This window comes from Vicia villosa, linkage group LG1 (genome assembly GCF_029867415.1).
Source record: "Vicia villosa cultivar HV-30 ecotype Madison, WI linkage group LG1, Vvil1.0, whole genome shotgun sequence".
In the NCBI taxonomy this organism is placed as follows: domain Eukaryota; kingdom Viridiplantae; phylum Streptophyta; class Magnoliopsida; order Fabales; family Fabaceae; genus Vicia; species Vicia villosa.
Genome location: NC_081180.1, coordinates 80370389 through 80391116, shown reverse-complemented (window position 1 = coordinate 80391116; position 20728 = coordinate 80370389). Strand labels below are relative to the sequence as shown.

General features: G+C 34.8%; 1 protein-coding gene and 1 pseudogene across 1 annotated transcript; one reads left to right on the top strand and one right to left on the bottom strand.

Moving 5' to 3' along the window:
* Nucleotides 1-10334: 10334 nt before the first annotated feature.
* Nucleotides 10335-17429, top strand: LOC131643305 (uncharacterized). The gene is made up of 10 exons (XM_058913495.1): nt 10335-10593; nt 10841-10903; nt 10990-11547; nt 13235-13438; nt 13728-13895; nt 14035-14343; nt 14492-14571; nt 14823-15186; nt 15345-15557; nt 16946-17429. The coding sequence occupies exons 2-10, from the start codon at nt 10868-10870 to the stop codon at nt 17273-17275; spliced, it is 2262 nt and encodes a 753-aa protein (XP_058769478.1). The 5' UTR covers nt 10335-10593; nt 10841-10867; the 3' UTR covers nt 17276-17429.
* A 444-nt stretch (nt 17430-17873) lies between these two features.
* Nucleotides 17874-19767, bottom strand: LOC131643306 (pentatricopeptide repeat-containing protein At1g71060, mitochondrial-like; annotated as a pseudogene).
* Between the last annotated feature and the right edge of the window lie 961 nt (nt 19768-20728).

The following is a 20728-nucleotide window of genomic DNA, read 5'->3' as shown; positions in this document are numbered from 1 at the left end:
GGTTTGGGAAATCTGAATGTTTTTTTCTTATGGAAATAACAAAATGGAATAAAGTAATGAGTTTAAAATTTTAAAAAACATTTAAAATATAACAAAATAAATGAATTTAATAAAAGTAATTTATTTATCCACCAGGTTAATGACAAGTAAGCAGTATATATGCCACGTCATTAAAAAACACTCTCAGATTGAAAGTGGGACCATTTTACTAAGAAATTCAAAATAAGGGGATTATCTAAACCGATTTTTGAAATGAGGGGACCAAAATTGAAAAAAAGACATAATAGGGGGACCAAAGTTGCATTTAAGCCAATTTAAAATTTAAATTAAAACTCTAAATTTAAAAATAAAATAAAAACATAATAACCGAGAGAAAGAAATTTTTAAAGAAAATATCATTTTAAAAAATAAATTTCCTTTAATATTGAAAAAAATTGAAAAATAGAATAAATTCAAGGTTTAATGAAAAAATATGAGCCTTTAGATTAAAAAAATTGAATGACCAAGATTTGGCGTCAAAGAAAACTTTGACATCTGATGTCAACGGATCCTGACAGTGTATATATATTTGTTTTAAAATCATGTGAAAATCAATGATGTGAAATAGACAAGAATTGCGGTGGACCGAGTTTTCCGATGTGGTGGAACCGAGACAAATGTGTAAGGTTCGTATTTTAAGGCTCAAATTAATAAGAGAGTGAGAAATGAAATTTAGATGGAATATGAATCATACATTAAGAGTGACATGTGTGCTCTTCTTAAAAATGGGATAAATGGTTGATAATTGATTGTGAGTAAAATGCGGTTGACCGTTTGATCATTTCCAGGAGATGATGCATGATGATTTCGTAAAGAGGATTCTATTGTAAGGAGGGAAAATGAGATCACATATGTCCTTCTTGACAATCCATTATCCCATTACTAGGCTTTATCGACGAGGTCTTGTGACCAGCCCATAACATTTGTCCCTCAAGCCCTTGTTCTTGGTTGACAGTGCGACGACTTGTAACATAGTTCGACATCTGCCTAGGGAGCTCATGGGCATGGATGCCTTGGACGGGAAACAGTAATCATTGGGGACAGGTACACTAAATGTCGTTCTTTAAAGTCGTATTGTGGTGCTGAGGGAAACTGACACATCTCTGTTTGTTGGTGATTAGGTTACTTCTCTTTTTAAAGTCCTTAGTTGTCTATGGATCACTTTTTCAAGGAGATCCCCATCGTCGGACATATATTGTTGATTTAATGACATTTAAGTGCTTAGATATAGGATAAGGATTTCTCGTTCGAGCTTGAAACCCCCTCTATTCGCTCTTACGCTCTTTGAGTAAGGCATATAAATCGTTCAAATTTTTCATCCTATTGTGCCAGCATCAGTTCTATTAAAGATATATTTTATTCATGACAATGATATTAATTTTAATCAAGAAGGATGGCAATGATATTTCAAGAAATTCGACGAATCCTGAGATATTAGGGATTACTTTTGCCTTTGTTTGTGAAAGAGTTTTTATTGAGCTTTGAGAGATGTAGGTTCAGTTACTGATTGGAGTGTGTTTACCCATGTGAAAATGAGACGATCTACAACCCATACGATGGGTGTGACATCCCTTTCTAAGAAAACTTGTTCTCCAGCATAGGCTATCAACTTCCCTTCAATGATTTTGAAGTACGTGTCTTGAATCACCCGTGGACCGATCCTTCATAGTTGCATCCTATCATAAGACTTGTCCCTGGAAGAATTGTATTTGAAGAGCCAACTTGTACCATTTTGCAAACAGTTAAATTGTGTCAATGGTGCTTCTAGGTGTCGATTAAAGAAGTGCATATATACTCGATAGCTGGTAGATGCCAAATCAAGGGGGAGAGAAAATAATATTTTGTAAGTGGAGCTAAAGTCTCCCTTTTCTCTTTTCTTATCCTCAAACATTTCTTGATGATAATTTTTTGCTATGTAAGCATGATTAAGAATGATGATATATGATAATTAAGGAAGGAATTTCGAGCACCTGCAACTTTGGTCTGAATCCCAAACACCCCATTCGTCGGGAGGGGGCTTCTACCATGATTACACCCAACGGAACACCTTCTATTGAGGGTAGCTTCCTAGACTGAACTCTGAGGTTTCCTCATCCAGTGACTTGCTAGAAGGTTTTTTGTAACTCCAAATTAGGTTGGCGGAAATCCAAGCAGTGGGGTTTCTTCAAAAAAACATTCTTGGTCAAGCACCTTAAGAGGGATGACTTCCCCCCTTGAGGATGACGTCCTGTGTTGTTGGCTCTTCTAGGCACGAGGAAGGATAAGGAATTAAGGTCTTTGATTTATGATGAAGATTAATCATATTTCTCTAGCCTTTCCAAGGAGGTTATGAAGAGGGAATTGGCTTCTCTATTGGTCGAGGGGAATTTTCCTTCTTGACTGCCTCTAATAAGAGAAGGATAAATTAAAAAGGCGGGTCGATACCATTTAGCGGGATCGGTACTTAAAGGAAGTACGTGGTGCCTATGATAAGTTATTATCCATAAAGGATATCATGGAACCTTTTAGGTATCTTGGTACTTTGGATAAACAAGTATGACGACTTCTCCATGAAGTGGTTAAGAAAGGTGGAGCATCGACCTTTGCCCTGACATATTTTTCCTAAGTGGGGGTTGAGTATCATGCTCAAAGAAAATTAGAAGATTTGAAGATATCTTTGAAGGAGTCCCAAGATAGTTAGGAGAAGGTTGGGGGTAGTCTTCATGTGATGCGCCAAGAGAACCTTGGCTTTTCTAAATAGTTGGCTAAGTCCTTACGGGAGGTTTTATTTATCAGTGAAGATGCTTTTGAGAGTGCTTTGAAGCGGGTGAAGTATTTTTACCCCCAAAGTTCGTGTCTTCGAAGATGGAATTTGTTTTAACAAAGCCAATGAGGATGAGAAGCTTCTTTTTTTTCATGCATGTACCCGATAATTGTAACTTTTATAAATGAGTGGCATTTTCCATACAATATATTTTAACTTGTTACTTACCAATGTTACCTATACGCAAGTTTGCTTTTGGTCCTAGTTTTGTTTCTTTGGGATTTTGTCCTTCCTCGTGACTTATGATTGGAGTGGTGACCAAGTCTGAGAGTTGAAACCTTGTTTAATGCATTTGTTATCCTCTGATAATGATTATGAGTTTTGTAATCATTTTTTGATCAGTAAAAGCTAGTCCTTTTCCCATTCTTATTGCATAAGATTCTCTTGATACTAACATCCTTTGAATGAGACACTAATAGAGAAGTTTCATAATAGTTTTCAACCATTTCAGCCTTTTTTTGATTTTTTTTCAATCTACCATATAAAAACAATTGAGAAGTATTTGACTTAAAGGCAGCAAAACAAGATCTTATTTTACCATAAGACATAATAATTCACAAATTTAATTCAAATATATTGTTGTGTTAAGGCATTAATATAGCTCATTAAACGTAATTCATAGTCTATATCATTAAGATAACCAAGAAACTATAAACTATCATCATCATGTGTATCCATCGTCCAAGGGATAAATATATTACAAATCCACCAACATTCAAGTAATAAACTAATATATTATATTACTAATTCATTATAAAGCTAACAATATCCACAAAAAGTTCATGAAAAGTGAACTACATCATCATGAAAGCATCATTGATCCGTTGTCGTATCGCAAGGATTCTTGATTTTATTAACTAATAATACGCGGATCAAAACGAGTAACTTTAAAAAGCATACTACAACAACAATGACTCGATTCGTATCGCAAAGGATTCTTGATTTTATTAACTAACAGTAAAAACGATAATGGGGGTTTGTTTTAGAATCGAATCATAAAAGAGAAAATAAAAAGTGATTATTAAATAAGTGGTTAAAACTGGTTAATTTGTCGGTTCGATGTCCAACTTATCATCGGTCAGTATAATTTCAATTCCCTGAATGATTTCAATTCCTATTCGATTATAATAATGAGTCAACAAGCGTAATTCATACTACAATATGTAAATTCCTAATTTCTGAATTAAGCTAACGAATTGAAGTATTGTGAATTAAGCAAACACAATTGCGCAGATTAAGCAAACGCGAATAAATTATAGGAACAACAATCATCGAATCAAATCAATATTTATCCTATGGTACTTGAATTAAGCAAACAGGACACAGAGCATAATATTGAAAGGAATGAGCAATTTGATTGAAATTGATAAAAAACCTCAAAGTATTTGGAATTCGACTCCGACAAATTTCACCTTCGGATTAGTTCTCCATTACACGATCGTACAAGCTTCAAAATAATTTCGTGAATAGTGAATTACCTGAGAATGAACAGTATGGCCAGCCCTTGTAAATGGGAGAAACAAGAATTCGGGTCATAACCCAACTGGATCAAACAAACATAACTCAGGCCCAAAACTAACAACCCAAAACTAAATAAAACTAATATTGCAACTTCAAACGAAATTCTGGTAATTATGCACTAAGAATTTGCCTTTGACTCCAACATGAAAGTTGTAGCTCTTTCTCTTAGCTTTTCGGAGATTATTAGAACGCATCAATCGGATTCCCGTAGCTCCAGTTATGATCATTTTAGCGCAGACTGTTAATGCTGAAAATAAAGTGCGAAAATCAAATAACAATAAAATAAACTGAATTACAAAAAACATTATAAAATAGAAAAATAAACAAACCAAACCATAGAAATGCCTAAATACAAACATAAATGAACGTGCATCAAAATGCACTGATCAATCATCAAAGTAAGGATATGTAATCAAAGACATGCAAAATAAAAGTTCTGCCATGTATTCCTACAACAAACATCTCATTGCATGTAAATGCCTTGGTAGTTGGCTGAGGATATGTACTCAAAGACATACAAAATAACATAAGGACTAACCATTTTATATCCATCAGAGCCAAGTCATCAGAATAGAGCCACTGGAACATGAAAGCAAACAAAAACAACAAATATGAGTAAAAACCTCTGATACATAAAAATAAAACCCTAAATCATACAAAAATGCAAAAAAGAAGAAGAAAGAAACCCTTGACAGTTATTATTATGTGTAGATAAACTTGTGTGCAAATAAAAAGAAAAATTACTGGAGTTAGATAACAAATGAAATATGAATGAAAGCAACTGTGAAATATTGGAGTTAATTATGGAGAGACTTACAAAAATCAAGAGTTTAAATGGATGGAATTCAGAGTGAAGAAATGAGTTGATCGGATTCGAAAGAGAAGAAGGTGAGACGATGCAAAGAGGAACTAGGGTTTGATTTTCATCTCAACTTTCTATCGTTCTCTTTCAGCTTCCAAATATGTGGTTTGAGACTTCTAGTATTATTTGTTAGGTTAAATAAGAATTGAATTGGGCCAGACCAAGTGAAGCCCCAAAAATCAAAACATAATATACAAAGGAAATTTCTTTATACACCCATGTACATACTCACAGACTCTCGGTGAAAACCCCAAAATACCCCTATATTTCGGATATGCATATCCGAAGACACCTTTGTTTAAAAAAAGCGATTTCAGAGATGCGTCTCCGAAATAACATTTTTTTTTAAAAATGGTTAAATATGTTTTTAGTCCTTATAAAATTACCAAATTTTGTTTTTGGTCCCTATTAAAAAAAATGACATATTTTGATCCCTCAAAATTATTATGCGCGTAGTTTTAGTCTCTACTGTTAAACCAATGTGTATTTTTGAATGATTATTTTACAAACATGCTTAGAACGTTATGAAAAATTACTCGAAAAAAAAAAGAAACTCAAAATTTAATTTCTAAGTCGAGATTTGCATTACTTTTATCATTATCTTTTGAAATTTAAAAAATTCATATTTAATTCTTCTTATTTTAAAAAATTATATAATTTGGTAAAGAAATATTTTATAGTATTATAAACTAGTATGAAAAAAATTATTCAAAAATTTAAAAGATTAAGAGTAATTAATAGGGACTAAAACTACATGCATACAAATTTTATAGGGACTAAAATATGTCATTTTTTTAATATGGTCTAAAAATAAAATTTGAGATATTTATACGGACCAAAAACATACTTAACAAAAAAAAAAGGTGTCTTCGGATATGCATATCCGAAATCACCATTTTCTAAAAAAAAGAAGGTTATGCCGGAGATGCATCTCCGAAGTATTTTGGACTTTTACTAAAACGCAAACAACCACCACCACTTCTCACATTCTCTTCAAAACACAAATTTTCTTCTTCAAACTCATCGCTACCAAGTTCATGTCAAGGCACAACTTTCATTCAAGCTCCATTCAAGGCTCAACTTCCATTCAAGCTCAATTCAAGTGGTACTCAAAGCTTTAAAAAATTGTAAGTTTCCACAACTTTCAACTCTAGCTTCAAATGTTATTAGGGCTGTTAGAAATTAGGCTAATAGTGTAGGTTGAAGTTATTGATGCTCAATGATAGTGTTTGTGTGATCAAAAATAAATTTTGTATGAGTTAGGGAAAGAAATAGAAATTGTAAAAAACGGCTGTCATAGGTAATTTCGAAGTGCATCTCCGAAAACACCTCTGACCAGTTTCGGATATGCACTTCCGAAATTGATTCTAAATTTTTTTTTTTTAAATGTTCACTTTGTATGTTCACTTTATCCATATATTTTCACTTTTCTTGCACCTTTGTGCTATGATGCTTGATCTTATTAAGACTTGATTCTTAAACTCACCATGCTTGTGCGACATATATATGGTTTAATTTTCAATTCTTTTGTGATCTTTTTAATTTTTTCAGGAAAATGACTGCCAATGCATCGACCGATCGACTTAGACAAGGGAGGCAGACACAGAAAGCCTCAGCTCGACGCGGGAGAGCCGCGCAGCCAGGAGTGACTCGGGGACGGGGACGGGGACGGGGACGATTCTGAGTCATAGTCCAATGGATGAGGCACCTGCATGATCCTTATCTACACCGAGGAGTCGGCTGTCTCGGGAGTCTTCCTCTCGTGAGGTTAGTCGGGAGGAGAAGGAGGATGAGCAGGAGGAGGTACATGAGAAGGAGGTACCCAAGGTTCACCATGAGCTAGGGGTGGCAAACGAGCATACCTGCCCCGTTTAGGCCCGTCCTGCAAATTCCTGCGAAAAAATAGGGCGAGGCGGGCATATTTGATTGTGCGTGTCTAAATGCTTGCCCCGCCCCGCAAAAAGGTGAGAGCGGGGCAAGGAAAGCCCACAGACATTGAACCTTTTAGGCCTAAAGATAGTAAAATTGTATAAAAAAGCTAATGCCCGCAAAAAATGGGGCAGGGCAGACACATTAAAGGGAGCGGGCCTAAAACCTTGCCCGCCCCGTGTAAAAGTGCGGGCAAAACGGGCTTTTCCCGCGGAATGGACCCGTTTTGCCACCCCTACCATGAGCACGACGATGATGGCCAGGAAAATGCTCAAGACGCGTAGGATGATAGCTACACGGGTGGGCCTTAAGCCTGAAAGAACCTTAAGAGAACCATTTGGTGGTGGCAGCGGAGTCCGAGGCGGAGGGTGATGGTGTATTGTTGGATACCACAGAGTTTGCGCCTTGCGGTGTTGGTTCATGTTCCTGGTTGACATGTCCCTCTTTGTGGACAAAAGTGCCACCTACATGGACATGACATACCTCGTGTATTTTATTGATTTTACTACAGTTCACGAGTGGAACTGAGGTGCCGCCATTCTAGTATACATATACCCGAAGCTAAATGAAGCATGCAACTGGAAGACCAGACAGTTGACTGACTCTTGCACACTCCTCACGATACATTTATTTTTAATTATATCACATTTTAAGCTATTATTTGTGTTTGTGTTTTTACATATTATCGTATTTGTGTTTCAGAGCTGGATTATCTCTTACTTCCACCGCATCCACGATTATGATCCCGATCCGTTGTACACTAATGCCATGCCCAGGGTTGCACGATACATCCTCCAAAGGAGGAATCATAAAGTGGGACCATATCGTGTATACCTCGATCGCACTGCTCACGATGACATTATCTGGATGCTCTTCAGTGGTTACGGTAATGTTGTCTCATTCAACCACATCACATTATACTCTGGATGGTTGGCATGTGGGGCTAACACCATGGTCAGATATCTGCCGGAGTCGTGCATGAGACAGTTTGGACGTGTGCATATGATACCGAGATCTCCATTTGAGTCTGCTCCCGACACCGTTACCCGCTGATATCTCACTGCTATATTTGATGATTGAGCGCATCATTTAGTCTAGGAGGAGTATCAACATATGCGGGACACCCAGAGCTGGCATTGTGTAGATGAGTACGTGACATGATTTTATCAGGTGTCACATCCTATCATGACACCCGATGCTCCAGAATGTTCACCGAGGCCAGCGCACAAGGGGTCTTGGAGAACCAGCAGGCTGAGGATGACCATGTCACTGATCTCCTGCCGATATGCCAGCGGATACAGTTGATTGGGCGTGAGGCATTGGAGAGAGGGATCATTGAGCAGGGCGGTTCAGAGGCAGTTGCCATAGTTCAAAGGGTGGTCAGATAAGCGTATGGTGCTGCGACGTCTAAGAGGCAGAGGAGGTCGTAGGGAGTTCGCATTAGGCATACTTAGTAGTAGTTGCCTATTTATGTTTTATTTGTGACTTTTTTCCAGTGTTGTAATATTTTGACATTTTGCACTTGTCCGAACAACTATTTATATTTATATTTTGACATTTCAGTGTTTTATTCTAGTCTACGTATTTTTTATTTCCGTTACAGTTTGTCGGTCTATAAGAGGTATTTATTTCCGTTACGATGCTCCGAATGTAACAATGTAATGTTATTGTTTTTAAAAAATGAAGGGCTCTGAGCATATTTCGGATATGCATATCTAAAACTGGTTCATGGTATTTTCGGATATGCATATCAGAAATATTTAAAAATGAGATAAGGGTGCCTTCGGATATGCATATCCGAAGATTATTTTGGGGCTTTCAAGGGTGTTTTCTACCCTATATGAGTGTACAAAGAAATTTCCTATACAAAAGGGCATGTATAAAAATAAGTTTTAAAAATATAGTAATTGGGCTCGGTCGGTTTTGGACATCGATGAGTTTGAATTACAAAACCGATTTCACCTATTGAAATCCATATAAACCCATATATTTAACCCGTATAACCCGCAACCCGACCCAATTTCCATTAAAATTGTTGGCAATCGGATTTGTCGGCTTTGGTCGGGTCGGGTTAATTTGTCTAGCCCTACTATAAATTGTTAGTTGGACGGCAAGTCCCAAAACCAGAATTTATGAGATCCAAAATTCCCAAACAAACTTCCTTTTCTTGGTTTGGCATAGTTTTAGAGTGTGTTTGGATGAAGCATTTTAATGAGGTAATGTAATGTTTTGAGGGAATTTAAAATGATTTGCACAAATTTTTTTGTTTGGATACGAAAATGAAGAAATGCTAAAACGATAGAAATTTATGGAGTATTTTATCTAAGTTAAATTTAATTATTTTAAAATGACATCAAAAATCAAAGAATTTGAAATTTCTCTCATACTCCATAAAATGTATTTGTTACTATTATTTTTCTTTAAAGTTTGCAAACTGATCCTCATATTTTCCAAAATTATAAAATTGACCCAAAATTTTTTCTAAAAATTGCAAATTAGTCCTTAATAATTTTTAAAATTTATAATTTGGTCCCTCAAATTTTTAAAAATTACAAATTGATCCTTACTTTTCAATTTTTTAATTTGGTCCAAATTTTTTAAATTTTATAAAAAATACTCTAAAAATCTTACAATGAATTATCTTATTACTTCATCCAAACAAAATAATTTAAAAATAATAGATCTCAATTGAATTATATGAATTTTTTTGAATTTTAAATTCCTTTAAAATTTTCAATTACATCATCCTAAACAATATTAATAAAACATAAAATTGACTCTAATACAAAATAGTTGACTTGGTTTTTTAAAAGATCTAAAAAAATATATCTAAAAATGTTTGATTCTAACCAATAAAGTGATAAACCATCAATTTGTTTGATTTAGTTAGATTTAGATTCAAACATGAAGACAAAAAGTAAATCAACTCAGCTAATTTAGATAAATTTACGGTTTCATTGATTTTATCTACTTTAAAAATATTCTATACATCAAGTACGCGATAAGTATTAAATATCTAAATGAAAAAACTATATAATATTGCTAAACAAATATTTTTAAACTTCCCTCTTCTTAGGAATAGTTTAAAAAAATTAAATTATAAAAAAATATAAAAATTAAAAACTAAATCCAACATTAAATAAGCCCTAAATCTTTCTTTATATCAATCAAACATATATAACGAAGAAGCTCAAAGTTTGGTTCCGCGTTCTGTTAATCTTTCTCACGTTTTTAAACAATTTTACTGTGAAAACAAAAAAGCTCCTTCAAGCTCGAGGCGCGTTTACTTCAACTCTAACTTCATATCCGCGATTTCTGGCAATTCCAGATTAGGGTTTTTCTTTTCTTTTGCAATTTGGCTCCATTCTCCCGTCGTTTGCTCTCAGATTTCGCAGCTTCATCTCTCCCAACTCGCCGTCTCATTCATCCAAGCATTCAAGTAACTTTTCTTTTTAGTTATATTCTTTCTGTTATTGTTATTTTGATTATGATTCTATTCAAATTCAATTTATTGTTATCTGTTGTATTTTAATTATGATTGTATTCTGATTCAATTTGTTGTTATCTTTTGTATTCTGATTTGGAAAAAAGTATTCTGTTTGTATGAATTGTATATTCCATCACCGAGTTAGGGTTTATTCACATATACTAACATTATGATATCTATTGTTTTTATCGTTAAGCAGGTTTTGTAAGGCGTAGCAATCTACAACATGCTATCTGGGGTGAAATTCATACCCCGTGACCAGGTTTGTAGACTAACAATACTTCTATCATATTTTCACTTTTATTATTCACTCCTAATTTAGGTTTGACTTTGTTTTCTATCCACTAGGTACAAGACGAGGAGAGAAAGAAATCAGGAAGTAGGAGGAAAGAGGATAAGAGTCCCAGGAATAGCTCTTCTGATGAGGAAGAGTTTGATAGAATAAAAGGTTCTAGAAAGAAGAAGTGGTATTCATCTGATGAAAGTTCTTCATCTTATACAAGCGAGAGTGAAAGTGACCGGGATGATAAGAAAAGGAGAAGGAAAGGAAAGAAGAAAAAGGACAAGAGCTCTAGGAATATGAATATCTCTTCTGACGAGGATGAGCTGGATGAGATAAAAAAGGGATCGAGAAAGAAGAAGCGGTACTCATCTGATGAATATACAAGCGAAAGTGAAAGCGACCGGGATGATAAGAAAAGGAGAAGGAAAGGAAAGAAGAAAAAGGGTAGGAGTAGAGAGAACAAGATCAAAGGAGAAGCTACCGACATTGCAGGCAATTCTACAAGTAAGAAGGATATTGCTAGAAAAGAAATGGGGTTGGATTGGATGCTTAGGTCTGAAAGTAAGAGGCCTGCAGTTTCAGAAACAAATGAGATGTTACCAGAGGAAGCTCCAGTTGAGGAGGTATGTCTTAGTATAAAATTCTGTTTCCACTCAGCTGTTTACTTGTCCAACTCTCATGTCTAGTCTATTTTGATATATGTTTGTGTCCCCAAAGGAAGCCTCATTGTTATCTTATTTTTTTTCTTTCTCGATTTTTTAATGAGTTCTCTGTTTATATTATTAAAACACGTTGGTGTCATTTTCAAGCTATTTCTTAGGAGAAGTGGAAAAAAAAAAGTAAAGAAGGGAAAGATAAAAAAATTAGGGAACGTAAGCATCGAAGGACATTAATTTTTTACTAGTACGGTCATCACTCATCATTAAAATAGCGTATTTGGAGTGCAATGCATACAAATACTATTTTAGAGGTAAAAAGTGGAAAATATACCGTAGCATAAGTATTAGAGTTTAAGTAATGTGGATGTGGATACATTATACAAATTGACCTTGAGATGAAAGATGTAAACCATAGGATCCAAGTAGTATGGATGAACTAATGATTAAAGAAATATTTTAGGCGTGGTTTGTGATAGAAAATACCACTTAATATTAAAGGACAGTCGTATTGTAATATAACTTAAGACCTGCAACATTATATAGAGTCATTGTTAAGTATCAGCCATGGCGGATATCAATGGTGGGGTTTTGTCTATCCACCATAGCCAAAATATGTGAAGGATGGCAGCAGCGCCATATGCCGATATGGTGCCACCATATGTCAGCTGTTATTGCAGGGTTTTGGCTCTCTGCCATGGACTGCCATCTTCCGTTGTCAACACTGAGCTTATTGTTGAGCGGTAATAAAGATTCATCAAGAAAGCAAGGTCATTGTTGTAATTGTTTGATTGTTCCAATGAATGACTAGTTATACAAACAAGACAATGCAGGGTTGGGAATAAAATCACTATAGATGAAGTTTGGAGAAGCAATAATTTTAACTTCCTAGTCATTCATGACATGATAATATCTCCAAATCTTATGCCGAGGCTCCGGTTCATGCTGTTGTATCGTCATCACCCACTAATATTTTTTGAAAATGATGAAAACTAAGTGTGATTAAATAGAAAGAATAACTAATAAGTAAATGTTTTAAAAATAGCGAATAAGATGAAGAAATGCATTCTAGAATAATTTGTGAAATTCTGTTTTGATTAATTATAACAAAATGAGACTCAAGTAGGGATTTTAAGCTACACTCACCAAGGCTAACATACACCCTTTGTAGCTGAATGTAACTAACTCTAGAAAGCTGTAACAGAGGTGCCAGCCGACACAATTCTGAATAACAGAAAGAAACTAGAATGAAAAATAAAGCATTTTATATTTAATTCTTACAAAATGGAAAAAATTATGAAATGTGTTATCCAAAAACTGAGAAAAAGGTATCAATGTTGGCTTTTAGGGAGCATTAGCATTCCGAAGTATGATTTGAGTCTATGGCTTTCTTCTGCATGAGAATTAATTTATATTCATTTGTCTAATCTTATTTATTCGAGTAATTTTTTAAGTATTTTTCATGTATCTTTGTATGTTTATGTTTGAGTGACTAATGAATAGCAACATTCCCTGTTGATGCTCTTACAGGTTAAGTGTATGTTCATTTATTGTCTATCTTAAAGGCTTTCATTTTTTTGCAGCTTGTTATGATCTTTAATCCCATGGCTAACATAACATGTTAACAAAACTTTTTTTTCTTCTCATTTTTTAGTCAAAGAAGGCAAATCCTAGGGAATTGAATCCTTATCTTAAGGATGATGGCAGTGGTTACCCAGAAGAAAGTGATGGAGTTAACGTTGCTGCAAGCAAACTTCTATCATCTTCCCTTGTTGGGGATGGAGGAGCAAGTTGGAGACTTAAAGCATTAAAGCGTGCACAAGAGCAAGCAGCTCGAGAAGGACGAAGTTTTCAAGAGGTTATATGTGCTTGCTTTTCAGATATTCTTTATTTTTATTTTTTGTATTAGTTTTTCTCTATTTATGTTAGGAGGGTTGAGGAAGGACCACTCTGAATTGTTAGCATTTAGGATTTGAATATTTGCTTTGTTTGTAGAATGGTAAACCTTTGTAAGGAGAATCGTCACCTCTTTTTCATATTATTTCGCTCTCCAAAAGCAGATTCATTCCCGTATTTTCTCTCTGCCATTTTGTTCTTTAACTACGCTTCAATGGTTATTAACGCATTCACTATGTGGATATGTACAGGTTGTGGGAGAAAGGTGGGGTTCCCTTGGTGAGTTGACTGCATCTGTTGCATCAGGAGCAGCTGCCCCAGCCCGAGCTCATCTACGTGCTATTAAAAGTAGACAAAGAAGGGTAGCTGAAGATAATTCACCAGATTCTGAAAAGCCTATCCAAAGAGATTCTAAAAGGGTAACTTTGAGAACAAATAGAAAACTATAGCATTTTTATTTTTTAGACAGATTCTATTTTCAATATATTATTCTGGGTATGAATCTCATTTATGAGATATATTCCTTTGTACTAAACTGAATTTTGCAAATGTCAACAGGATCGGCACCATGAAATGAAAGCACCTAAAATGCAAGATTCACTGTCTTGGAGAAAGCACAAAAACCAGTTTGTGGTAGCTGAGGGTGCTGAGATTGTTGCTGCTGCAGCATCTAGCTTAAATAAATTTGCTAATGATGGAAGCTTTATGCAGGAGTTAGTCAGTAAGGTGAGCGATAACTCAGATGTTAACACACCTAGTGAAGGAAATGCTGTAGCAGTACAGAATAAAATGAGTGCCAACCAGTTGGCCGCCAAGGCTATGCAACTTCGTTTGAAAGGGAAGAATGACGAAGCTGACAAACTAATGGTAAAGACCATAAGATAAGATGGGAGAGTGTGCATTATTTTATTGACTTTGTTTTTCTCTTAATATATTGTCTACAAAAGCACATCCTTCTACTTTCATGATTATTTTGATTAAATTGTTCACTTTCCATTATTGTTTTGGTGTGCAGGAGGAAGCGAAGATTTTGAACACAAAGCAGGCCAACGAAGATCATGCAGTTAGATCAAGAGCTGAAGGAAGTTCTAAAAGGTATTTTTCTATCTTGGAACTCTATGTATATGTTTTTTGAAGTCCTTAATCCCACGCGTATTTTCAAGAATTCTGGATGTGAAAACATTTTGGTTAAGATGAATTTCTTGTATTGCAGCAAAACATAGTGTGACATATATTGTCTTTGTTTTTTTTTTTTTAAATTTCTTTATAAGGTCAGAAACATGTTGATTTCTTCCATCAATTAGTATTAGTGTCTACAACCTTATACGAATTTCATTTTTCTTTAGGTATGCTATGCAAAGAATATCTACTGAACAGAAGAAAGGCGAGGATGATGCCGATATGAATCTTGCTCGCAATATAATGCAGAACAAACAATTTAAAGTTCACACTCAAGCAGATGATGAATATGATTTTGAAGATGGTCCAAGCAGAAAGAGTAAAAAGAAGCAAGGAGGTGAAGACCCCAAGAATATCCATAATAAGATGAATTCAAATCGTTTCTTAACCCAGAAAGAACGTTGCCTCTTTTGTCTAGAGAATCCAAAGCGACCTATGCATCTTGTTGTGTCCATTGCAAATTTCACATATCTTATGTTGCCACAGTTGCAGCCCTTGGTGCCTGGTCATTGTTGTATTCTACCCATTCACGTGAGTTTAATTTCTTCTACTATAAGTTTTATAAATGTTATATGAATTTAAAGTTGATGAACTGATTTTTTAGTCTGTTTTTTGTGTCATAAAGAACTTCATTATTTTTATTTTATAGACTCATAATTTGTAACTTTTTCTTATCATCAATATGACAGCATGAATCAGCTACAAGAACTGTGGATGATAATGTGTGGGAAGAAATCCGAAACTTCAAGAAATGCCTTATTATGATGTTTGCAAAGCAAGATAAGGAAGTAGTGTTTCTTGAAACTGTGATGGGATTGGCACAACAACGGCGCCATTGTAAGATTGAGTGCATTCCTTTACCCAAAGATATTGCTAAAGATGCTCCTTTATACTTTAAGAAGGTTAGATGTTAAACATTGTTTTTTTTAGTTCTGCATTGCTTATATCTGTCTCTCCAGAATTCATGCTTTTCATTTATGCATCCTTGAAATGTACTGTTAATAGGCTGCACATAATTGTATTACCACGTTATGGTCTAAAAGCCAATATGAAAGTATTATTAGTGTTTCTTACTTTCTTTGACACTATATAATTACCAATTTTTGGGGAGTAACTTGTTAAAACGATTCTAGTATGATTAAAATTATCTACTCAGTTTCATATGATGTCCTTCATATTCATGAGTGAAATGTCAAATATATAGTGCAAACTGCAAATAGGAACTTGGACCATGCAAATTGAATCAAAAAGCCATATAAAGTTTCAACTATTCACAATTATTTCCTGATGTGTCTGTCATTTTATTGGCTATCTTGGGTTTTCAAAATTTCAACTACCCAGATTTATCATATTTAGAAAAGATGACATTTAACTCTTTTGTATGAAGACATTTGGATGGGCTAACTTGTAGATTATGAGCCACAAATTTGATAGTGATAAGATGGGAGCATACTTGCTTCATTTTTGTTTCAATGTTGTACTCCATACTCATTGCATAAGGTAGTCTAATGTGAGATTTGCCTGAGCCTAAAACGGCACCGATCGTGTTTAGATATGGATAGTTGAACTTGAACCTAAAACCAGACATATCTATCCAACCCCCTACCCAAAAAAAACTGAAGTCAAGTCAAGGACAAGGATGATACTATTTGTTAGGAATTCAAAACTTTTGAGAGAGTTGAATCCCGGAGCTTTTAATCTGGTCCGGTTTGATTAATTATAGTTAAAGTAGTTGCATATAGAAAACAATTAACCACACCCTTTATAAAACTGAATTATTTTCTAGGTCAGCTCAAATGCTTTATTTTAATTTTGGGTGTAGTTCCGTTCAATTTATAAGCTTACTTGCACAACCGTTATGACACGTGTTATTATGAGTGTGCTACATGTAAGCCTTCTCATAATGAGTGTGCAAACCGTTAAAACTTAGTTGAAAGCAAACCTGTAGAAACGGATCATGTTATTATGAGTGTGCTGTGTGCCACATGTGGTTAAAACTTAGTTGAAAGCAAACCTGTAGAAACGGATCATGTTATTATGAGTGTGCCACATGTGGTTAAAACTTAGTTGAAAGCAAACCTGTAGAAAAGGATCATGTTTGTTAAACACTGTTTCTGTTATCAATCATTTACCTCGTTTTCACTTGAGATTATTATTATTACAGTGCCATTAGTGAAAGATCCTTTATAATGCTTTGTTTCTATTCATTATTCCGTTTCTGTTTTTGTTTCTGTTGTTTTTATTGTTTCAAACCATAAACTCACCGTTTGTAAAATGACTTAAATCACAGGCAATTGATGAAGCAGAAGATGAGTGGAGCCAGCATAATGCCAAAAAACTCATTGATACCAGTCAAAAGGGTCTGCGCAACTCAATCCCGAAGGATTTTCCTTATTTTCATGTTGAATTTGGCTTAAACAAGGGATTTGTTCATGTCATTGACGATGAAAAAGACTTTAAAAATAACCTCGGATTGAATGTTCTTAGAGGTATGCTGCATTTACCGGAGGAAGATATGTACAGACGGCAAAGGTATGCAGCATTGGACGTACAGAAGCAAGCCGTGGCTAACTTTTCTAAAGAGTGGAAAGAGTTTGACTGGACAACACAACTTCATTGACATTTTTTTTGGTAGTATTTATAGTCTGATAGAAACAAATCATGCATTGTAACAAGAAATGAATGGAGTAAAGTATTAAATGAGTCACTGAGTGTTATTTTTATTTTTTTAATCAATTGTAACAAGAAATGAAATGGAGTAAAGTATTAAATGAGTCACTAAGTGTTATTTTTATTTTTTTAATCAAGTATAAGTTATTTTATTCTAATAGCAATTATGGTAATGGTGATTACACAATTGATTTTAATTTATAAAAGAAGCATAACTTCACACTAATAGGACAGATACGATAATTAATTTCACTGTTCACAATCGAGAGTGAATAAAATTCTATATATACATATTTAAAACATTTTCCATTATGCATTTTTTGAAAGAATATATTATAATCTGTTTAAATCAACTAAGCCGATATGTAATATAATATTTTAGACTAAGCCGATATGTAATATGATATTTTAGTAAATAGTTTAGCTGTGGAACCTTCGTACACATATCAACTGTACGTTGTCATATTTTAATTTTAATTTATAAAAATACATTTAAGTATGTAGAAAATCATTATATAATAATAAGAAAATTTATATATTTGCTCACATCAAATAACTATATTTATTGCCACCTCTCATACAAAGTGTGATTTTTTGTCAAAAGAAGTTACTAATAGCCAAATTCACAAGTTACAACAAAGGTTTCTTCAAGTTCAAACAGTTATCTAATGCTTGCATAAACAAATCCTAACATCCTACAATGTCTTTGTGTAAGGGTAAGTTAAGCAATTAATGGAGTATTCCTCAGCCTATCAACTTTCAGTGCAAAATGTTTCACAGTATTCTCCATTCCTGCATCCATTAGAGCACTCTTGAAGGCACTGAACATATTTGCAGTAGGCCGAATCCCAACATCCAACATTTGTTGAAAGTACTTACTCGCTTCATCCAACTTATTTTCACGACACAAAGAAATGATCAACGTCGAGAACATGTGAATTCCAGGAAGCATTCCCCTGTCTTTCATCTCATCCCAAACTACCATTGCCATATCCAATTGATTTTCATTACAAAACATCCTCACCATGATCGCGTACGTGTTTGCACTCGACTCACACCCCATCTCAGTACTCATTCTCTTGAAAACCGAGTAAGCTTCTTTTGTTCTCCCACCCTTCATCAAATGAACAAGTATTATATCATAGGTTCGAGAATTCGGACCGATCCCAAGCTCTTTCATCTCACCAACCATTCTGTAAGCGTCATCCATCCGCATTGCCCAGCAGTAAGCCCCAACAACAGCATTATAAGTCGGCACCTCTGGCGGAAACCCACTAGCCTTCGATTTTTCAAAAAACTCAAGAGCTTCATCTAATCTATTAACATTACCAAGACCAATAATCAAAGTACAATATATATGAGGACTAGGACTCACATTCTTCAATTGCATCTCATGATAAAACCCAACAGCCTCATCATATTTCTTAGCCTTACAATAAGCATTGATGATTATACCATAGGTAACAACATCAGGCTCAAAACCCTCATCCCTCATCTCTCTACAAACCTCATTAACCTTCAACAAATTCTGTTGCTGACTCCAACCTTCTAACAGAATACTATAAAACTTCAAATCAGGCTCCAAATCCCATTGCTTCATTTTATCAAACAGTTCCTGTGCTCTCTCAACATGAAACTTCGACTTACACAAAACATCGATTAACTTGTTAAAATCCGATATCTACGGCTTTAATCCGTATCTTTCCATTCTCTCAAACGTCTTCAATGCTTCATTAACGATCCTAGCTCTAACATATCTACGAGCGATTAGAGCAAAAGTGTCACCATTCAGCAACTTTCGTTGTTTCATGTCATCTACCAGATTCCAAATCATCTTGAACTGTTTGATCTTACCCAATGCTTCAATCAAAGCATGGAAGCTCTCTCTGTAGTGTGTTTGAACCCTTTTTGTTTCTCCGCCCAACGGAAGAACGAAAGTGCGAGAATACCAGCATTGCTGAGCTTGTTTAAGACATCAGTAACGAGCTCCGGTGATACCTCCGCCGGGAAGTTGCGGAGGGAGATATCGACAGGGGAGTCGGGTGCGGTGGAGAGGATTTTGCAGATTTTTCGGCGTCTGGGTTGGTGATGTTGGGTTTGTTAAGACGAGATGTGTGAATTGAAAAAATGGTGAATTTTTTAGAGACCCAGATGGGTTTTGGATGAATTGATTGGTGGGGTTTGAATAATGGTGATCAAAATTTGAACTTGGTGAGAGTGTTGAAGAAATTGGGTAAGAGGATTTTGAGAGACGAACAAAATTGGGGAATTTTCGGAATAAGCGTGAGACTATCATACTTTCAAGAAATTTATGTTTGTATTGCTTTCAAACCGTTATAGTTACTACTCAATAAAGGTTTTTTTGGCAATTCAAATGTTAAATGCTGATATTATAAAGATAACATTTTTCGGATTCAAATGTGCGATTTGGGAAAGAGTCGTGTAAAATCACGGCAAAAAATAAAAAACATCGTAACATGGAAGCTTGGTTTTCCATTGAGACGAGGAAGTGTAGTGTGCTTTCTCGTTTTGCATTGGAATATGATTTTAATGCTACTCCCTCTGTTCTAAAATAAAAGGAATAAAAGGATTAAATATGTTCTTCATCCTTTTAAATATAGCGGTTTTTAATTTTAGTCCTTCTGAATATTTTCTTCAAAGAATAGTTCTCCTAAAAATTTTAATTTTAACTTTTAGTCCCTCATGGCAAAATCGTAGCTAAAATGGTCGCTAATTCCGTCGCTAAATAAAAAACCTTCGCTAAAACCGTCTCTAATTTGTAAAAACCGTCGCTAAATTGGTGGAGGGACCAAAAGTTAAAATTAAAATTTTTAGGAGGATCATTCTTTGAAGAAAATATTTCGAGGGACTAAAATTGAAAACGGCTATATTTAGAGGGACTAAAAACTTATTTAACCCAAAATAAAATAAGTGTCTTTTTAGCCATAAAAAGTTGTCTCAAAATAATAGTTTTTTTACTTTTCCAAATGCAACATTAAGTAACATTTACCATCTTTACCCCTTGTAACACTCCATACATAACTGACTAGTATATTATGCAGGAAATGTTAAAATTGATATTGAGTACATACAAAAGACATAGTTATAGAAAGATCCAAATAAAATACAACATGAAATCCTATTAAGAATTACAAAACATGTGTCTTCAATGGATCTGCACAGCGGAAAGATGAGATCAGACGAGGTCTCCGAGCCGTCATCACTTCCAAGTCTTCAGTCCAAAACCTGCTACTGACCAAACGCTACTAAACTGCACCTGAAAAAAATATAAGTTGATTGGGGTGAGATTACTAAATCTCAGTGAGTCCTCCTATTCTATGGGTCCACTCGAATCTACAGGGTACATGCATCAACAAAACTGAATCCACCATTGATCCGGGGT

Excerpts from the sequence above, each read along its gene's own strand:
- LOC131643305 (XM_058913495.1), top strand. The coding sequence starts at position 10,868 with ATGCTATCTGGGGTGAAATTCATACCCCGTGACCAG. Across the intron at positions 14,344-14,491 it reads ACGAAGCTGACAAACTAATG|GAGGAAGCGAAGATTTTGAA; the intron begins GTAAAGACCATA and ends TTTGGTGTGCAG. Across the intron at positions 15,558-16,945 it reads CTCCTTTATACTTTAAGAAG|GCAATTGATGAAGCAGAAGA; the intron begins GTTAGATGTTAA and ends CTTAAATCACAG.